Source organism: Lissotriton vulgaris, chromosome 4_1, assembly GCF_964263255.1.
Source record: "Lissotriton vulgaris chromosome 4_1, aLisVul1.2, whole genome shotgun sequence".
In the NCBI taxonomy this organism is placed as follows: Eukaryota; Metazoa; Chordata; class Amphibia; order Caudata; family Salamandridae; genus Lissotriton; species Lissotriton vulgaris.
Window position 1 is genome coordinate 132,585,893 of NC_141691.1, and position 21,788 is coordinate 132,607,680.

Genomic DNA, 21,788 nt, shown 5'->3' on the forward strand with positions numbered 1-21,788 from the left:
TCCTCACCCCCCTGCTCCTCCGACTCTGGACTAAAATCATCAACTGTTCCTTGCAACAAGGGCTCATCCCAGACTCCCTCAAGATTGGGCAAGTCACGCCTATACTCAAGAAACCCACAGCTGACCCGACCGACCTAAACAACTATCGTCCTATCACCAATATCCCCACTCTGGCAAAACTGTTAGAAAAATGCGTACAACTCCAACTGATAAAACACATAGAGCAGTTTGAGCTCCTCAACTCTCACCAATCAGGATTCAGAGCAAAGCATAGCACGGAAACGGCCATGACACACATAATTGATGACGCCCTCCAAATCCTTGACCACAATGAGTCTTGCCTCCTCATCCTTCTTGACCTCTCCTCAGCATTTGATACGGTCAAACACGAGAAACTACTGGAGCTCCTAAACACCAGAATGGGCATATCCGGGACTGTTATCAAATGGTTCACATCCTTTCTGCACAACCGGTCTCAGAAGTTCAAGATCAACAACGCTCTGTCCTCGCCTGTGCCAGTAACACTAGGCGTCCCACAAGGTTCCTCCCTATCCCCCACACTGTTCAACCTCGTCATGGAACCACTCACCACCTTGCTTCAATCTTCAATCTTCAAAGGTACACTTCCATATGTACGCCAATGACACTCCGCTCTACCTCAAGCTTCAATCCCCTGAAGACATCAAACTGTTGAATACCACACTAAGAAAGACCCAAGCTTGGCTGGCCGACAATCACCTCAAACTAAATGCTCTGAAAACTGAGTTCCTTCTGATCTCTCCTCCTACGAAAAAGGCCATCACCCAAACATGGCTCAATCATCTAACCGCACTCAATGTCCAGCCCACCATCGTGGACTCCGCGAAATCCCTTGGACTGCAATCATGACATGCAGCAGCATATTAGCAAAGCAACTAAAGGAGCCAACTTCCCAATCAACACGCTGAGAAAACTCAAACCCTTTCTTCCACCCAAGGACTTCCAAACTGTTGTTCAAGCCTTAGTCATTCCTCGGATAGACTACGGTATAGCGGCTCTCAGCGGGCTCCCCCTTACAACAACGGCCCCCCTAAGAGCCTCCCTGAACGCGGCCGCGAGACTCATCACTGGCTCAAGAAAACATTCACATATATCCCCTGATTTAAAAGCCCTAAACTGGCTGCCTATTGAAGCCAGAATTCAGCTGAAAATTGCCTGTATGACGCACTCGGCCATACACCACAAGTCACCCAACTACCTCACTCAAAAGCTGACCATTTCAGGAGGCTCAAGATCCAACAGAAGCACAAAAACCCTCCTCCTGAAACCACGGAGATTCCGGAAGGAAAAAACATAAACGCTCCTTCTCAGGAATGGCGCCTAGGATCTGGAATGCACTCTCGCCAGAAACTAGGCTTATCCCTTCCACTGTACTCTTCAAGAAAGAGGTGAAGGCCATCCTTCAGGCTAAATTCACCTGAATACTATTGATACTGGAACAATGACAGTACTTGGCTCCTACATTATCGGCCTTCTGATTGCTTACCTATGCGAGTCTCTTTTTTGACTGCTTTCGGATCTAAATCATCGCACGGATGCTATATTATTGGTTTCCAACTTGGCTATTGGGTTGTACACTATGACTTGAGTGCCTCACTAACTTGCAACGCACCCATTACTGACTACTTCTCTGCTTTCACATTGTGTTTACTCACCCTCTGGGGTGCTATAATCTTACCCGTTTAGACATTGTATTGCTTCCATATTATTGTTTCTTGATTGTTATTAGTCTGCATACTCTTGTGTGATTGCTACCCTATTTTGCAACTCACTGACTACTGAATTTTATATTGTTTCAAGAGTTTTGTTTACCCTACCTACTGTTTCTGTAAAGCGCTCTGATATCTGCAAAGATCTTGTTCGCGCTATATAAAACCTTAAAAATAAATAATAAATAAATAAGATGTCAGCAAAGTAGTTTGCATCTGAATGCGGGTTAGCATTGTGTAGCATCTTTTGACAAATGCAGTGGGTTTTAAGGATCAAACGCTTGTGGATTGGGAGTCAACAATGGATCTGAAGATGGCTGTCATCGAGGTTGATCTGGAGCCAGCGGGATATATGCTTGAGCAGACTCAAGTAGATGGGAAAGAGAAAAAAGCAAGTTTTCCAGAGTTCTCCTAAAGAACAAAATGATGCAAGCGTTGAACATTCGGTTGAAACTACAGTTTATCAAACCGTATACCCTAATTACTAACAAGTTTTACTGGGACGGGTGCCATGCAATCAGGTGGGGGACTGTATACTCTATGATTGAGATTGCAGTCTTGGCATTCTGCCATCTATTCAGAAGCTACAATGAGACAGTCTTGTGATTGTGATGAGGATGAGTTCTCATCAAGGCAAATGATCAGTTGATTGGCGTCTGCATTGCCCGAGTGGCTCCAAGGATCAACACAAACCTCAGCTAAAAGCTTGTCCGTAAGAGAACCGGCAAGGGACGAAGTGATTTTCCCTCCGTTACTTTGATAGTTTATATTTAGACTGAACCTGCCTTTAAAGGTGTAACCCTGGAGTTTCCATGCTCCTTCTTGGGTCATTCATTCTTTGAGAGTCTGCCTTTGACTTCCACAGATTATTAGCATGTTCTGTCGGCTACAGCCTTGCAAGCGAGGCCAACTTTAGGAATTGAATTGTGGGTGAGGTTTTGATCGAAGATGATTTTTCTTTTTTTTTATCTTGAAAGAGGTAAGTGTTGTGGGGGAAGAGGAATGAGTGCTGGCATTAAAGGACCATAGACTTCTGCCCTACTACAACAGGCCTCTTTTCCTTGTTGCCTCATTCCTGCAGGTCCTGCACATTTTACTTTCAAACCATGGGTGTTTTGATCTAAGCATCAGATCTGTATATATAGTTTATAATGTGAGGCATATTTGTTATGGGGAAGAAATGTGTTTTTTAAAATTTTAATTTTCTCAAGGGAGGAACCAAGATGGCAACATAAACGGATACAGAGCCCTGTTGCTCCATGGTCCCAGTGTATGCAATCTACCATTGCCTCTGAGGTTCTTTGTAGGTGAGAAATGAGCGTTTCTAGACTTGCAGGGGATCGAGGGCATGCTTTTGCCCCCCGGACCCAGCTATCTCTGTTAAATGGTCTGTCCTTGTCACCGACCGCAAGTGTGTGATCCAAGATGGCAGACAGCATCCTGAGGGAGGAAAAGCGACGCAGCACACTGGGAGCAGCAAAGCCTGTGGGGGGATGGAGGTGAGTCTAAGTAGCCTTCTTCCCTCCCCATAGGGTGAGCACAGGGCCCAAGACAGGCTGTTGTGGCCTCCAGACCCCAAAATCAGAGCAGCATTAGACTGTCCCAATTTGCTGCTACGAGTACAGTGCCTGTTGGGGAGAAGACCTGAGGCCCGGTGCACGCTGACCCAAATTGAAATATAAAGGCAGTGGCAGACTGAAGAAGGTAACATGTCCCACAGGAAACAGCAGGGGCCCAAGGTGAAGTTCCATTATGCTTGGGTTGGTGGGATTGTGGGGGGTGCCTCTCCTGCTATAAGGCAAAAAGCAAATTCTGGTGGCACCCCTGTCCCTCCCTCCACCACAGAACTGAGTAGCATTGAGGTCTAGACGGGAGGTGGCCTGTGACAGATGAGAAGCCTCAATGGGGGTGTTTGTTGTGCCCAGCTAGTGGACTTCCCCTTAAACCCTTCCCTAAAAGGTGACTTCAGAGGACTCTAGCCACATCCTAGTGTTGGGGCTCCTGCCGCCTGCCGTATCCATAGGATATGCAGATTTCTAACTTGGAAAATAAGGCAGAGGGAGGGCTGAACTAGAGAAGAGACGTTCCCACCTCCATAAGACGAACCTGGATCTGTGGAAGGAGGCAGGGGTGTAGGGAGGGGAGTTTTGATGCTTTGGACTCCCTTGCCCTCTGAGGGGAAACAAAAGCCCACTGAGTACATGAGCCTTTGAGCAGATTATTCGACACTCGAACCAGGTGGTCCGAACAGCAGGAGTCCTGCCCAAACACGCTCTTATTTGCTGTAAGATGGAGCCTAATCACTACCTCCGCTGTCCCCTCCATCAGCTGCATTGACCCCAGTAAGGGGCAAATGGAGAATAACCTCAAGGACATGTGGACCGAAAAAACCCTAAAGCAGATGACTAGAGAAGCCAAAAGTCCAAGCAAGGTCCCACCCAAGTCAAACTAAAATAAAATGGAGGATTTTGAGCCAAAAGAGCCCTGATTACGTAATAATATTTGAAATCTTTGTGTGTCTGCCTCAGAGAAGACCCGTGGGATTGCTTGCAGATATAAACCGAGAACTAACAGACCTCAAAAAGGACATCAGTGATCTGGGAGAGCGCATCTGTTCATTGGAAGAATACTACTACTACTACAGGATCCAAACATACCACCCTAGGGGCATCTAGAAGAGTTAGTAAATAGGTCATGTCATAACAGTGTGAGAACTTTTTGGGAGTACCTTTACCTGAATGAAATACTTTGTTTTCTTGCTTTTTATGGCCCTGAGCATGATGAACTATACAGATCACACTAGGTGGGTCCACCACTGAGCTCCTACAATGCCCCACATGATTTCATCACATGAATTCACCTCTAGGTTCGCAAAAAACAAATTGTCGGTGCTGTTCGGAAGAGGGAAGATTTCATGGTACAGGGGGTGCCAACATCCAAATCTTTTAAAATGTGTCCGCAGAAATCCTGCAACAGCGACAGTACTTTAAAATTACAGATGGATCACCTATGAAAACAAAAAATCAAATACTGTTGAGGTCACTTTTTCCGTGAAAAGAAAGATACCTTTTCTCCACACTGGTTTTTTTGAAAACTTTTTATTAGCAGTGTAAATGTGAACAAAAGCGTACATTCAATTAGGCATAGCGGTTTCTATAATTTGTAATCCACATCCATTATCAATAGGCACATAAATACCATTTTCAGTTTTTTTGTTACATTACATCCCCAACTCCCCCCACCCTACTGTACCCTCCCTTGGCACCTACACTCTTGCATTATGTTAAATCTTGGTACGCGGTCTAACCTTGCAAGCCAATTCAACAAGCAATATACCGTCACAAACCTCCATAGGTCATTCTACAATATGTACCATACATGTTTTTTATTCTGTGCACCTGTATCTGTGCTTGGGCATCTGTGCAGTTGGCGACATGAAACACATGGGAGGCTGTACACACTACAAACATAGCAACCCTCCCCTCAACCATCTGCAGATGATGAAATAGATGTATCGTCCCCCACACAAGCCTCAAAGGTCCCTACCATAGCATTCCAATCCAGTGACAATGGAGTCTTCCTGAGGCCCCTACGCTCTTCGCGCTGCAGTGCCATACCCTCTGCCTTCCCCCATCGCACCACTTCTGCCCTCCATACCTCCGGATCAGGCGGCCTAGCCGACTTCCACCTCATTGTTATGGTACGTTTAGCAAGCAGGAGAGCTAAGTCAGCAAATCGTGTGGCCACACTTTTTTTCCGTTCAGTGGGCCCCATCCCCAGTAAGCTATACTCCAGAGATGTGTACGGTCTGGCAGGAGCCACCCTAAATAAAGCCTCATGTATCGTCTTCCAGTAGTACCCCAACTTTGGGCAGTCCCACAACATATGCAGTAGTCGCGCATCCTCTGTGCCACATCGGGGGCAAGTGTCAGCCGTGTTTGGGAACATTGCGTGTAAACGGTGAGGTGTGAGGTACGCCCTGTGCAGGACCATCAGCTGTATGAATTTAAACTTCGGGTTCCTTGACACTTTCTTAGGGAATTTAAGGATACGCTCCCATTCCTTGTCTCTGACTGCCCGCCCCACACCCCCTTCCCAAGCGTCTCGCAAGGGCTGCAACGAGGTTGCCCTCCCCGTCCGTATACCACTCGTTATCCATTTTGTCAGGTGACTGCCCGACCCCATTAGGTACTGCATAGTGAGCAGTGGGTTCGTGTGAGGCTCTTCACCTTCCGGTGCCCATGTTAGTGTGATGTAGCGTCTCACCCTGGTGTGCAATAGAAAGAGCCCTCCCGGGGTGTGGTGCGAGTCGCGAAAATCCTCAAAGGACATTACACGGCCCTCTGCAAACAGATCTCCCACTTGCGTCACTCCCGCGTCGTGCCACGCAGTGAGTGCCCTACTCGATAGCGGGTTCATTCCCAATGGAAGTCCCAATAGCGGTATCGAGGAGCATAAGAGGTAGCAGGAGACGTGTATCTCACCGCCCTTCTCCAGCAGGTAATCGCGAGTCTAAGCAGGGGCGGTGCCGTCCTAGGGATCTCAACCCTCTGTAGTAGCATGGTATGGATAACCCCCCTCGCTCTGTCTGTCTCCGACATGCCTATTTCGTGCAGGTTGCGGCCCGCCAGCCAGTAGGCCAGCCACTGCAGTTGACATGCGTAGCTATATGCCAACAGGTCCGGGACCCCCATACCGCCCTCCGCAGTAGGAAGCTGTGATTTAGCCAGACTAATTCGGCTCCGCCCCGACCCCCATACTAGTTCCGTGAGCATAGTGTTCAGTGACTTAAACAGGGCCGCAGGGGCCAGGAAGGGTAGGTTCGTAAAGTAGTAAATAAGACGGGAAAGCACTACCATCTTAGAGATGGCCACCCGGCCCGCCACCGATAAGGGCAAAGCGGTCCAGAATTGCACCTCCGATTTCAGCGCTGATACGGCTCTACCCAGGTTACCGTCAATCTTGTCTTTCGCACCTCTATATAGTCGTCTCCGCCATCACAAAAGTGTGGGGAGGGAAGGATAAGTGGGCGGTCGCCTCGGAGGCGCTGAAACCTCCACACTGGTTAAGGGCTTGATGCATGAGACCGAGTGCTCTTGTGCGCTAAGCATCAAATCTGATTGGCTTTCACTATCTTTTCTTTTCCCTGAGTTTGTGTCCACTGATATCAACACACTAGTTGTCTCATTAGCAAATGATCTGCGTTGTATAGGCGGAAAGCATTGCATCGTATTTTTTGTAGCACTAAACTGGCTTTTTGAGGAGAAATATCTGATTTCTAAGTACTATGCTTAAAAGTATAGGATATCTCCAGATGAGGAGGATGATACACCCTATATAGTAGTTACAAGCAGGTACTTAATATTGGTGCAACCTTGTAATATTTGCAAAGCACTGATTTAATGTGGCTTATTCTATGTGCATCCAAAGAATTGAAATGTTATGGTGCAGGTTTAGTCTCATACTAGTTCTTGAGCTTACTGAAAAATATTTGCATCATTAAGTTATTCAGACATGTGCTTGAATTATAACATTTCAATAACACCTTACTTTGTTTGACAATTTCCTGTGCACATGAAAAATCTGTTTATTAATGTTTGTGCATATATGTATTTGTCAATAAAAATAGAATCTGAGGTTTTCATAAAATCGTGTCTGTGCTTCTTGACAGGCGAGCAGAATCTACTCCTCCGTTGCAAGATGCTCCGCAGGAGATCACGTCCAATAGGAGTAATGAGACGAAGGTGCTGCCACAGGTATGTCATGGCGGTTGCAGTAATACAGTTTGTGAAATATAGAAATCTCATATTGGATTATCCACAGCAGTTCTGAATTCCAATGTTTTGAGGTCTTCCCTAGAGACCCGTTTAGCTGTTTGTTATTCAAGACCTATTGTCTGCTATACAACATATTAGAGTTGGCTTGGGTCAGACCATTTCTTAACATTGGTTGGCTTTCTTTTACATCTCATTTGCTCGCTTCCTATTCAATGGCTCTACTTTCTTTTCTTGTGTGTGCTCCTTTAATAGAATACAGCATCTTTTCCATCCTTTCCGACTGGCTCCATCACTCAAATTAGGAAACCGATTTTTAAGTCTAGCCTACCAGACAGCGCAAACACGTTGGTAGAAAGGTTTTTAAAATCCCGTAGCACTGATCAAATGTACATGAAAATCAATTCATATTTGTCAAGTTCTATAAAAATGGATATGTATATTTGATAGTGAATATTATGTCTTAATTTATATTTTTCTTCCTATGTATAAATTGGTGAATGTTTTTTGTGACTTTAAAAGTGTTTCAGATTTGTGATAATTGTGTGGAAAATGCTGAATTGGTATATCATTGTCCTAAATAGATTGGTTATCAGATTTTGAATAGTTGAGGGACTGTTTTTACAGTGTTTAATAATACACTGTGTGTGAATGTATGTATGTTGGTTTGACTGCCTAACGAGTCAGTTCGATAACCATGGGGATGTAGTTCTTTCAGGTCAGTAATATCCTGGCCCCTTGGTTTTAAGGAGTTGCTCATCAATTTCTTCTGAGGAAATAGAAGAGGCACTGCTCTCCAATTTTATTCGATGCTACTGTAAGCTGGCAAAGTGGAAGTATGTGAACCAATATTGCGGTTTACCAAGCTGGGTCAAATATAGATTCTGCCCTCATCAACTATGTACGTTGCAGGTGGAGGCAGGGGGTTCACAATTCAAAATGGCCAGACACAACTGCAGTGTGATTCAAACAGAATTGATTGACCATATTCCAAAACACCTGCATCTTTTAACAAGGAGGGTGGCGCAAGCAAGATTATAGGTGTTTTATTAAGGGTTAGACAGTGGGTCATGAAATACCGATTGCCTACTACAGCTCCCGATCAGGATTCCTTCATTATTACTGACACTGCTATTCCATTTGTGTTGATAACCTTAGGGTAGCTATGGGTTCTAGTTTGACCATGGATCTCCAAATGAATATGGTGTTGAAGAATAACTTTGACTTTTGATGACTTTAAAGGTGCACCTAGTTTTTCCGAATAAACCTTTACTGCATTAAGTGTTTTCCTATTTGGATTTATTCGCTACAAATTTATCACATGTGGATATCCTGATATGTCCGCCAACCATGGATGCTCCTTTTTTTCCATCAAGCGTAAGATGAATGAGGCTGTTACACCCTGGCCACAGCTGGGGAAATCATTGCAACTTTGGAATTGTAATATTCTTTGTCTGAGAATTACAAATAACTGGGGTCTAAATCAGCAAAGTAACATAGCAGCAACAGTAATAGGTAAATGTTTAAGATCTCATATTTCACAAGCTGATGATACTACATTTTTTGCCCCATGGCAACTCCTATCATATTGAATTATCTTGTGTGCTGCTACCTCTTCCTTGCAACGCATCACCAATGTCTTTCAGTCCTATGCCTCTTAATGTGGGCAGCAATGATTATTTAAAGAAAGGCTGGAAAAAACAAGTTAAACACTATAAATGAACACTAAACATTGAAGAATATTTGTATCACCTAAAAAATAAGATTGCAAGAAAATGCACTTGTGAGAGTTTGTTGGCCAAACCATAAAAGCCAGTTTACTACTACGTTTTGTGAAGAAATATGCCACAAGACAGAAAAACAAGTATCATGCCATTGTTGAATCGCAAAGCACATTTGCTTTGTGTATAGCGTCAATTGATGTACTCGCCATCAGGTAGATTTCAGCACACCATTCACCTAGTAGGGACACATTTGGTAGATACTACATGTCACATCCTCATGACCACCCTGCATTATTTTTGTTGTTTTAAATCTGAATGGGTGTTCTATTATTTTCCTTACATTACGAACAGTACCTGCTATTAATGTGTGTTGCTTATGACAGTTGTCGCAAGTTTCTTATTCATATCATTTATTGTATACTTTTTGGATAATAACGATCTTTAAACTAGCTAGGAACTGCAATATCCATTCGATGACTCCATTAAGTTTTTTTTAAATTTTGAATTACCTATTGTTTTTTTTCTGGCAAGGTGTCTTCACATCTGTTTACATTTCCTTTTGGTTTCTTCTTTTTGGCATGTCTGGCTGATTTGATGCATCTTATTTCTTATTAGGCACCTCAGAGTGACAACGAGGACAGTGATAGTGACAGTGATGACGACGACGTGAAGGTCACCATTGGCAACATTAAGACAGGAGCTGCCTCCTACATGTATGTATTGTTTGCACTTTGTTCCTGTAAACTGATATATTATGATTTCCGGTTCTGGCATAAATTTATAAATGGCAGATTTCTATAATGCCTCAAAGCCATATATTCATCTTTCAGTCTTTGTTGGCATGTTACTCCCACCAGATATTATAGTCATTTATATTACTCGTCTCTGTATATTGTCACAGTCTATTTGATTGTGACTTCTATAAACTACTGTATTTGAAATATTGAAAAGATTAGTTTTGGCTGTTTTGTGGCGCTAAAAATAAATAGTTTCACTATTACCTAAGGCTATGGTACTTTATTTGGGATCTTGGAAAGATGAAATCCAACTTTCACTCGTACTAAGAAAACGCGGAAGTATTCTGGAACGCAAGATATACGTGCTTCATTGCACCTGTACAAGATACTATGGGCATAGCATGATATTTACCGAATTGCTTTCACATGGGTTCGATTGAAGTCTCACTTTAGCAAATCAGAGAAACAAGCAATACATATTCAATTCTTGATTGTGATATTGAAATGCATACTCACGAAGAAGCCTTGATGAAGTCAATGATGAAACACGTGTTGGCTCGAATGAAAAACACAGAGGATTCTAGAATACTTCCAGTACCGGGTCTCCTTTGGATGACTGGATCATAATAGTGTTAAGGCATTAATTCTGCTGTTCTTGGGTGTTTTCTTCCTCCTAAGGATTGATTGGCAACGATTCCTTCCTCTTGGAAGCATGGATTTGAATAACTGTTAAAATTGTATGTGTAGTGCGCCCTGCTTTCTCCTGATTGCCACTAGAAATGTAATAAAATCAAGTTCAATGTATTATGCCTGGATTGTGCAGTTCGATAGTATGTGTTTTCCTTCTTAATGATGTTGGTTGCTCATATCTAGTTTTCTGTCCATTGTAATGAACAACAACTTAGGTTTACCGCTGTACAGGCACTTAGTGTCTGTATTGTACTTGCTTTCAATTTCAGATGTTATTTGTAACACACATTACCGTTTAGTGAAAGATCACAAAGTGTCTGATATTCCTCCCCAGAATCCGTTAGTAATTGATTTTTCAGGCTTCATATCTGCTACCAATGTCAATTTAAGACTTGGAAGCACAGGGAAGCCAGCATACAATTAATTTACCAATTTGGAAAACCCTAATCCCAGCAGACTAGGCCTTCTACCCCAGTAAGTCACATTTCATATTTACACCTGTCTTACAGGCAACATTCTGCCGAAGAGCTCTTGCTCAGTTTAGCAAATGACGACAGCAAAGTCTTCCACAGAAAACTAGCTCTAGTTTGATAGAATTCTGCTGCATGTTTCCACCCTGAATTCTCCTTGTTGGGCTCCCCTGTGGGCATTCTGTAGGTACTTTGTGTTTGTCAAGGATGTTCGACACCACCCTAATCATTCTCCAAGTTTCTTAACACCGCCTTCATTTTGCTATAGATCTTGTTAAATATCATAAATGAGACCACAAGACTCGTAATTGGGCCCCTCTCCTCAGGTTTTCAAGAAGCTCTAGTTTAGCACTTATTATTCGTAGATTCTTTATAGTACAACTTTAGTTGACTGCTCCATTCAGGTTTTTCTTTCAGTATCCTCCTTTACTTGCATCAGCAAATGTGTTGCATTACTGAATGCTTGCCTCAATGCTGGATAACCCACAAGCTATCACTTCAAAATATATAGAGGACGTTAAACAATCCTACCTCAAGCACTGTATGTGGTGTAGGTTGAAGAGGGTACAAGATATGGTATCAGTGGTAAGATATTCTATTGTCTCAACTACAAGGAACCTAGAACCAAATTTATCCTGGATTTTAAAACTGACTTATCGCTTCCATCTTACATTCTTTAAATTATGCAGAGTACATTTTAAGATTGCCTTTCCTATGCAATGTGTTTGGTCTCATGACTTACCCCCGTGTTGTTGTAACAATGTTACCAGACAAAGCACGTGTCTCTTTATAATGTTCTGCCCATTATATGCAGAGCCCAGGCTCTCCTTCCTGGTTTCTGTCTTGTGCAGTTCCAAATTGAGACAGCACCAGGAAGTTTGGTGTTTTTGCAGAATCTGTGCACATTAGAGAATTGTTATGCGGTCTTAAATTTTATTAGAAGGCCATCTGTAATTAGGAAAAGGTACTAGGAGTTCTTTGTTTGATTTGCTTCTTTAGGTCAAGCCTAGCGCATCGTGCATGCACTGCTCTGCACAGCATGCTAGATCTGGTATGTGTGGTGGAAGACACTCCCCTCTATTGTATTGGCTTCTGTTAGTGCCCTTAATAAATACCTGCTATTGTTTGATGGATAAGGTAAATTAGTCCCAGCGTTTGGCGTTTTGGACCATCCCAGGCGATTGCACCTGTTACTGTGGCATTATTCTGTTTTTAATATATGTTGGTTACTGCGCACGCTTTATTTCCTTTCTGTCTGCTCATCAGCACGGCTTCACGTACGCCACACTCTGTTTTGGACATATCGATATTAGGGCAGCCTTCACTTTCGCTTCTGTCCATGCCTGTTAGTTTCGTGGCTTCCCCCTTCCCTCCAAGCACACACACATCTGCGGATTTCTCACGGCAGAGAGACCTCGCACTGCGAATCCACCCCCCATCCAGCGTGCCCCTACTTCTTTAATTTAATGCAATCCGTTCCCCTACTTTTTTATTATAGAAATGCGTCCTAGGACGGCATAAATAGCCAAGTCCCAGAGATGAGGCTCAACCATTCAGGGAAGGGCAGAGAATTAAAAGGACTCTTGTCTTTCCCTTCTTGCCCAGAGAAGACTAGGACAGTCAGTGTTCACTTCTCCTGCTCTGCCGCTGCCCCCGTTTCTCTCTTTCTTGCTCTTAGTCCCTCTCTTTCTGTCTGTCTCACTTCTCACTTGCTGAGAACCATGAATTTGAGAAACACCCCTTACCCTCTCTTCCTCTCCTTTACTTTATTTATTCCCCTGTGAAATGGATCCCCACAAAAAATCCCTTTTGCTGGAAATGTCTTCTTTTTCTGGCCTTTTTCTTATCCAAAGTGCAGCCTGGACCGGGGACGGAGAGGAAAAAAAGGTTAAAAATGCGAAAAATAAATAAATTAAATAAAGCAAGATAGAGTGGTTGCAAAGTTGCCAGATTGGTTTTATTCACAACCACGTACATTAGCGCCACTTTACAGAGTTTGCCAGTGAAGCGATACCTTCATTTTCTCTTTTTTAATAAGCTGTTCAGTTATACATAATATCTTATTTATAAATAAGGTTAAAAAAATCAAGCAATCAGGGTTTTATAAAGCGCGCTACTCACCCGTGAGGGTCTCAATGCGCTGGGAGGGGGGGGGGGGGCTGGGGGGGGGGGGGGTGCGGCTTCGGGTTAGGTCTTTAGGCTCTTCCAGGTCTTGAGGCTCTTCCTGAAGGTGTGCAGAGTAGGGGAGCGTCTGATGTTGACTGGGAACTTGTTCCAGGTCTTTGCTTCGACGTAGGAGAAGGCTTTTCCACGTGCTCTGGTTCTGCAGATGCGTAGGGTCTCAGCCAGGGCGAGGTTGGCGGAGCGGAGGTTCCTTTTGGGTTCGTAGAAGGAGACTATCGTTGAGGTATTTGGGTCCGTTGTTGTGGAGATATTTGTAGGCGTGGGTGAATAGTTTGAAGGTCACTCTCTTCTCGATGGGGAGCCAGTCAAGGTCTCCTAGGTGCTGGGTCATGTGCTCGTGTCATTGGGAATCGAGGATGAGTCCGGCTGCGGTGTTCTGGATGGTTTGGAGCTTGTGTTGCAGGGTTTTGTTGATTCCAGTATAGAGGGTGTTGCCGTAGTCCAGTCTGCTGGTTATGAGTGCGTGGTCTTCCTGCATTTGAGGGGGGATCCACTTGAAAGTCTTGCGGAGGATGCGGCGGGAGTTGAAACAGGTGGAGGCGACGGCGTTGATCTGGCTCTTTTATTAACTCTGCAACATGCTGGCCACAAGCCACACTACTCTACAACATAGCCTGGACACATTAGCAAAGCCAGTAGCTCTGGCTAAACACTTATGAGGTCCCAAAGGCGAAACCTATTTGCTATGCCAATGCTTGTTTAAAGCTGTTTTTATGCTGCATTACCTTTTATAAATCGTAGTTCTGCACTTTGATGATTGTTTGTCTTGTAAAATGTATTATGGTCATTATTTATATTTTACTATGACTTTTATGGCTCTTACCAAATAAAGAAAGGTTTGACTCTGATCATTTATACGTAAGGTGTGGCATGAATCGACCTACCACTAAATGACAGCAGCACCTTGTATGGCAAGCTTCCTAACCCAGACCGTGGAAATGTGGAACATGCAGTTCAACATAAATGTAGCCTTCTGCACCATCTCTATGATTATTTAAATTTAACCAGTTTGCATATGCAAGAATATGGCTGTGGCATGAGGCCTCAAAATGGATAGTGTTCGAGGGTATAAACTTGATTTTTGCAATAGGGAAGGGGGAGGTTCTATTTAGCCTTGCTGCAGAGCCACCACCTCTGTGTTCCCAGAAGAAAGCTATGTGCCAGTGAGGACAAAGACAGTGAGATACCCGAAACAAGATATTTAACACAGAGACTTACAGGCTGGAGAGGAGTTTGAATGGTTGCCCGTGACACTTTGCTCTTTCATCTCCTCTGTTTTATTTAGGAAATGGCTCAAGCATTGCTTGTTTCCTATGTAAAGAACACAGTTTAGAGCTGATTCTCTTCTTGAAGGTCTAGCATAACTGCACGCACCCACTCACTTGTAACATAACCAATACTTTTTGGTCTCAATGTCGCTTGTAAATACTAAAATGTAATCATATGAGAAGAATACAAAGATGTGCTCCCAATAACTCTGTGAATTCCCTATTAAAACTCTTCCCAAACTGTATAGAAGATTATGAACAACAGGTACAATTGCAGAAAACCATGTCACAGAAGTAAATTCAGCAATTGGCCCTCTGTGTCTAGAGTCAGTTGTTGCGCCAGATCTTTGTTTTCTCTTGCTGCTTTGCAGAAAAAATAAACCGTGCCAGCAGCTCCGCGACGCCCAGGTGGACAGTTGATGTGTAGAGCTTAGAATGGTAGCTACTAGAGAACACGGGGTGATAGCTGTTAGTGGACTTGAGCCAGAATTTGCTGTGGGTCATAGATGATGGCTTATGGAGGAGTACAGCTAGAGATGTTGCGTGCCGCGGTAGCATGTGGAACACCATCGTCTGAATTGAACATGTTTTAGCTCAAGGTATATTGACTGTTTCAGTGCACAGTCGAGCCACAGTGCGACCATTGTGAACAATATCAGCTACCTTTCCCCAGTTAGCATAATCTTAAAATGTACATTGTAGAAATCAAACTGCTTATCTTCATCGCTCTAGGGCAGTGCTTCACAAACCTTCTACAACCACGACCCAATTTTTAGAATGACCTCCTTTCGTGACCCACTTAGCTTTTAAGGACATGAGGCGGGCAGTTTTTTAATGTAACTAAAGCTTTATGTGGTAGTGCACTGACATTTACAGGCAGCACACTTGCCAATGAAATGGGACTAAATACAGACATAGTTTTATTTCTAAAACCATATTGTGCACAAATGATAGTGTTGATATTGGGTTTCAGTGAATATTTATCATTTCTCCACTATTAGGGGTTTCTTTCATAGATTCACATGCTTGAATATTCCCCGTCGTTGAAGTAGGAGTCCCACGGTACATAAAATAGCAATAATGCAAAATATATATATATGTAAATATATGTGAAAAAACATAATACATAATAAAAGAAGATGTAAATACAAATGAAAAAACCTCCAGAACAATTCCTACATAGGAATGCATGGTAAAGAGAAAAACCACTTGTAACACATTAGTGTCATTATGTTAGTCCAAACTACAGCCAATCAGGCGCAAGCACCCTCTAGAACCTTCTCCTCAGAAGCCCAAGTCCTCAGATTTTCTACTGCACATCGTGTGAAGGGTGTCTCTGCTCAGTTCTTTGCTTCAAATCTTCTACTTCCAGTCTTCTCAACATGTCAAGTAAGAAGTCGTTATTCAGACCTTGCTCTTCTTGTGGGAAGCTGCGTCTTTTTGATAAAGACCCCCACCAGAAGTGTATTTATTGTCTATACCCGGACCAAGAAGTTGGCAGCTGCAAGTTCTGTAGAACTTTTTCTACAAAAACTCTGAAGGACAGAGAAGGCCGGCTTCTCCTTTGGCTCCAGCGTCTTAAGGACATTAAGGACAAGGACTCTGTTCTGTCTGACGCAGAAAGTTTTCACTCTGGTCCTTCTTCGGCAGCCTCTAAGAGTGGTAGTGTTCAGGATGTTCCTTCTCCTTTCCTCAAAAGGAAGAAACTGGCCTTGCCTCTGGCCTCTGTGGTGTCTCCTACCACTCCTTCTACCACTGCGCCCACGAGACCTGGCTCTCAGGCGTCTTCTGCTGCCTCTAGGAGTGTTTCCATGCCTCTTAGGGTTCCGTCGTCGACAGGATAGTCTACGAGCGTTCCGACGACGAGAGCCGCAGTGTCTTCATTGTCGACGACGACGTTGACGACATCAGCTTCTGCTTCTTCGATGACGGTCTCGTCGTCAGCCTTCACGTCGACGAGAGTTTCTTTGCCTTCTCAGCCTGTATCGTCGACGATTCCATCACCTCGTCGACGAAAGCTGTTCAGAAATCTTCGTCGTCGACTAAGATTCCGTCGACCAAGGTCTCGTCGACGAGGGCTCCGTCTACAGAGATTCTATCTGTGTCGACGATTGCACCGTCGACGGCTGTTCCGTCGACAACAACGTCTACGATTCGCCCGTCGACGGTAACTCTGACGGATTCTTCAAAATTGTCTGCCAAATCAACACCGTTGACGATGGCGTCGACGGCACTGTCGACGGTGGCACCGGCTTCCTTTGCCTCGTTGCCTTTGGTGCCTCTGAAGTCTTCAAGATCCTCTGGAGCTGATGATCTTTCCCAACGTCGCAGTAAGGCTCCGTGCCACCAGGTATCTGCTCCAGAGCTGCAACCACCTTCTCCAATGTTTGCCTCTACCTCTGAGCATGACACTGATTCTGAGAATGAAGATGACACGTTTGGGGCAGCCCATAGTCCCTCTGATTTGATCATCAAATGTCAGGAGTCTGACGACGATGGCGTAGACCAGGAGTCTCAACCTGAAGAACAGTTTGTCCAAGTCCCTATGGCTACATTACCATTGTCTTTGATTTCCAATCTCAAGCATATGCTGGATGATTACAACCGTCGTTTCCCAGCAACGCCGGAAGGTACTCCTGTGCAATCTCCTGCTGCCATTGCACTACCTCCACCGTATCTTCCACCAATTTTACCGCCCACAACTTCGTCTCAAGTTCAGACATCCATCAGAATTCAAACGACCGTGTATCCGCAGGATACAGATGATGAGGCGGTTCCAGAGCGAGAGGACGGAGAGAGGATTCGGTATAGGATGCAGGCGAACCCGGTATGGCGGAGCGGGACGACTACCGAAAGCAGACGCCATCTTCTCAGCCTGGAGACTCTGGTGATTCACCCCCTGTAGATATCGCCAGTTTTCATCTTCTAATGGACAAAGCGGCTCAGCGTTTCAAATTACCAAGAACACTTCGAGAGGAGGACTGTTTCCTTTACGATTTTAAAAATAAACCTTACAAACAGGTCCACACGATTCCAATCATCGATTTTGTTTGGAAGGAAGGACTTAAACTCATGCAGGCTCCAAACACTTTACCTGCTCAGATGCCGCGCCTTGAGAAGAAATACAAGGCCCCACCCGGTTCTCCAGCATGCTTGATCTCTCACCCAAAGCCAGACTCAGTAGTGACTCAAGCTGCACAACGTAGAGCCCGGAATCCAGCGTCTCCAATCACCACGCCTCCCGATAGAGAGGGTCGGCGCCTAGATGCTATTGGCCGCAAGTTTTCTACCATGTCTTCCACTTCTGTTCGAGCAACCAATGCCTTAGCCATTTTGGGGCGCTATGACCGACAAATGTGGTCGGACATTTCTGCGTTAGTGGATCTAATACCAGAGGCCTCCAAGGCGGACGCTCAGCAGATTCTTCAAGATGGGAAGAGAGCATCGGAAGAAATTATCGACTGTGCAGTCGATATTGCTGGTACAGGTTTCCGTCTGCTTGCAAATGCAGCTGCCCTCCGACGCCATGGTTGGTTAAAATCCACCTCCTTCCGGCAGGAAGTCCAATCCAGGATCCTTGACATGCCGTATGATGGTGAGTCGCTGTTCGGGTCTCACATAGATGACGCTCTGGAGTCCATTAAGAAGGACACCGATACGGCTAAGTCATTGGGCACGTTGCAATTCCGAAAATAGCCCTTTCGAGGTGCGCGCGGACGCGACACTTCATCCTCTTTTCGAGGAGGACAAAAGTACCGCTCATACAATCAGGGCAACCAGCGTTACGCATCCAATCAGCAGCAGTCCAATCGTCAGCAGTCCTCCAGACCCTATAGGGGTAAATCCTCCTATCGCGGATCCACTCCTAAGCGCCAATGACTTTTATCATCCCCAAAGTGTTGGAGGTCGAATCTCTCTGTTTTATTCCCACTGGTCCTCCATCACCTCGGACCGCTGGGTTTTAGACATTGTACGAAGGGGTCATACCTTAGAATTCGTCAAGATTCCTCCTCGTACTCCACCATCTGGCCCGCCTCCTCCACACCTCAAGGAGCTTTACCATCAAGTCCATCTTCTTGTTCAAAAACTTGCAGTCGAAGTGGTCCCTGTGCATCAAAGAGGAGAGGGGGTTTACTCTCGATTCTTCCTCATACTCAAGAAGACCGGAGACTGGCGGCCCATTCTGGATTTGAGGGCTCTCAACCGATTCCTCAAGAGCCAATCTTTCCGCATGCTGACATTACTAGAGATCCTGTGTCTTCTATCCAGCGGGGATTTCATGACCACCATAGACCTTCAAGACGCGTACTTTCATGTCCTGATTCTCCAACAGCATCGCCAGTACCTGCGTTTCAAGGTGGGACAAACTCATTATCAGTTCAAGGTCTTGCCCTTCAGACTCCGATCAGCTCCTCGTCTGTTCACGAAGGTACTGGCTCCTGTGGTTGCTCACCTGCGTCTCCAAGGTGTTCAAATCTTCCCATACTTGGACGATTGCCTCCTCAAATCTCAATCCCGCCATCAACTATGCCAGGACACTCGTCTTTGTCAGCAGGTATTTCAATCCCTGGGGTTGGCCATCAACGTCGAAAAGTCAGTTTGCGCCGCTGCAAACCAGAAATTTCTTGGGGGCTATCCTAGACACAAGACTATCAAAAGCGTTCGTCTCGCACGAGCGGCAACAGAAGATCCTTCGTCTGGTCTCCCTCATCCGAAGAAAACAGTCCGTTTCAGTCCGGATGTTAAAATCATTTTTGGGGATGGCATTATCTTGTATCGCACTGATCCCAAATTGCAGGTTGCGAGCCCGTCCCATTCAGGAGGAACTGGACGGACAGTGGCGTAAAGTCTCCGGGTCTTTCAACGACCTAGTTGCAGTCACAGCCCGCATGAGACAGAGTTTAAATTGGTGGGCGCAGCCAACCAACCTGGAGATGGGGATGTCGTTCCTCGTTCACTCACCAGATCTCACGCTTACGACGGACGCCTCTCTAGAGGGCTGGGGCGCTCATCTCCAAGGCCTGTCCATCAAAGGCAAGTGGACTCCGCCCCAATGCAAGTGGCATATCAACAGGCTAGAGATCAAGTCATTCCTACCTGTAGTTCACGGAGAGTCAGTGCTTATTCAAACGGACAATACAACCAGCATGCACTATCTGAACAAACAGGGAGGAACCAAGTCTCCACACCTGTCTCGCTTGGCCCAGTCAATCTGGGTTTGGGCTCTCCGTCATCAGATCACCTTAACAGCTGTCCATCTGCCGGGCGTGTCCAACATCCTAGCCGACTCTCTAAGCAGGTCCACATCATCGACACATGAATGGGAACTGCGCCAGCCGACTCTGGACCTTGTGTTCCACCGATGGGGTCGCCCAACTCTGGACCTCTTTGCAACGCCAGAGAATCGAAAATGCCCATCCTACGCAAGCTGGCATTCCCACCCCGGTTCGTGCGGGAATGCCCTTTTGATGGATTGGTGCGATCTATTCGCTTAAGCTTTTCCGCTGATTCCGTTAGTACCGCGGTGCTGTGGAAGATGCGGAGGCAGCCCTGTCACATACTACTGATCGCACCTCGTTGGCCCAGACAGGCATGGTTTTCGGGCCTGCTTCTACTGTCCCAGTGCGAGCCCATCCCTCTGCGTCCTCGTCCAGACCTCCTAACGATGGACAGAGGCCAAGTGTGCCATCCGAATCCCTCCACGCTACAGTTATCAGCATGGAACCTGAGCACCTTGAATTCGCAGACTTAAACATATCTCAAGAATGCAGGGACATCCTCGCTCATGCTAGGGCTCTGTCTACCATCAAAACTTATAAACTCAAGTGGAAAAGATTCTGTCATTGGTGCGTAGCAGCAAACGTCCAACAACTTCTTCCGTTCTTCTTAAGTCTCGCTCAGTCCGGACTTTCATATGCTACCTTGAGAGTTTTCCTAGCTGCAATCTCTCGATTTCCGACACGATGGCTCTTCCTCCCTCTGTTCATCCAGAATCATACGCCAGTTCTTCAAAGGGCTCTTCCGGAGGTTCCCACCTGTTCGGCCCCCTCCTCCACCATGGCGCCTCAATGTTGTACTATCTCAACTTATGAAGGCACCATTTGAACTTATCCATAGAGCTGATATCAAGTTCCTCACCTGGAAGTTGCGTTGCTTTTAGCTTTGACTTCATCTCGTCGCGTGAGCGACCTTCATGCTTTCACTATCAAGCCACCTTATTTACAATTCAAACCTGACGGCGTGGTGCTTCGCACCAACCCCTCTTTCTTACCTAAAGTGCCTACGGATTTTCATCTGAATGAGCCTGTGTTCCTAAAAACTTTCTTTCCGGACCCAAAGTCTGCGGCGGAGCAGCGCTTGCATTCTTTGGACATCAAACAATGCCTTAAATTGTACATTGCCAAAACTACCTCCTTCCGCAAGTCCGACCAACTGTTCATTGCTCATGGGTGACTGCGTAAGGGGCATCCAGTCACCAAACCAACAATTGCCCGTTGTATTTCTTCAGCCATTACCTTCTGTCATCAACAAGCAGGCAAACCACTGCAGTCTTCAGTGAAGGCTCATTCTACGAGGGCGATGTCTTCATCCACCGCCTTGTTTGCTGTTGTGCCACTTCATCATATTTGCCGTGCAGCGACATGGTCCAGCAGGCACACCTTCACCAAGCATTACTGCTTGGATGCCATCAATGAAGCGGATACCGCATTGGGGCAGGCAGTGCTTCGTCATCTTTTCAAATAAGGTGAGCCTCTGTTCCCTCCTCCTTGTGTTCTCCTGTGATTACTTTTATTGTTACATGACTGTATTATTACTGTCTTTGGCTTTTTCCATATGTGCCTAGCAATCTCAGCTCTACGGAGGTTACTGCTCTCTATTCTATGTAAGCATGTGAATCTATGAAAGACACCCCTAATACTAGAGAAGAACAATTGTTACTTACCTGTAAACAGGTGGTTCTCCAGTATTGGCGTCTTTCATAGATTCACATGCGACCCACCCTTTCCCCCCCTCAGAGGCTCTCTTCTCCTTATGCACTCTAGGTCTCTTTGGTGCTACGAAAATCTGAGGATTTGGGCTTCTGAGGAGAAGTTTCTAGAGGGTGCTTGCGCCTGATTGACTATAGGTTGGACTAACATAATGATACTAATGTGTTACAAGTAGTTTTTCTCTTTATCATGCATTCCTATGTA

At 45.2% G+C, this 21,788-nt stretch overlaps 1 protein-coding gene across 3 annotated transcripts in view; it reads left to right on the forward strand.

The window, feature by feature from the left end:
* LOC147718469 (uncharacterized) overlaps nt 1-21,788 on the forward strand; it is a 264,056-nt gene that overhangs the window by 103,624 nt on the left and 138,644 nt on the right. For all 3 annotated transcript variants that reach the window (XM_086918391.1, XM_086918389.1, XM_086918390.1), the window contains exons 3-4: nt 7,420-7,504; nt 9,862-9,959. In XM_086918391.1, coding sequence (XP_086774517.1) covers nt 7,420-7,504; nt 9,862-9,959 — 183 coding nt within the window. The remainder of the gene's footprint in view (nt 1-7,419; nt 7,505-9,861; nt 9,960-21,788) is intronic.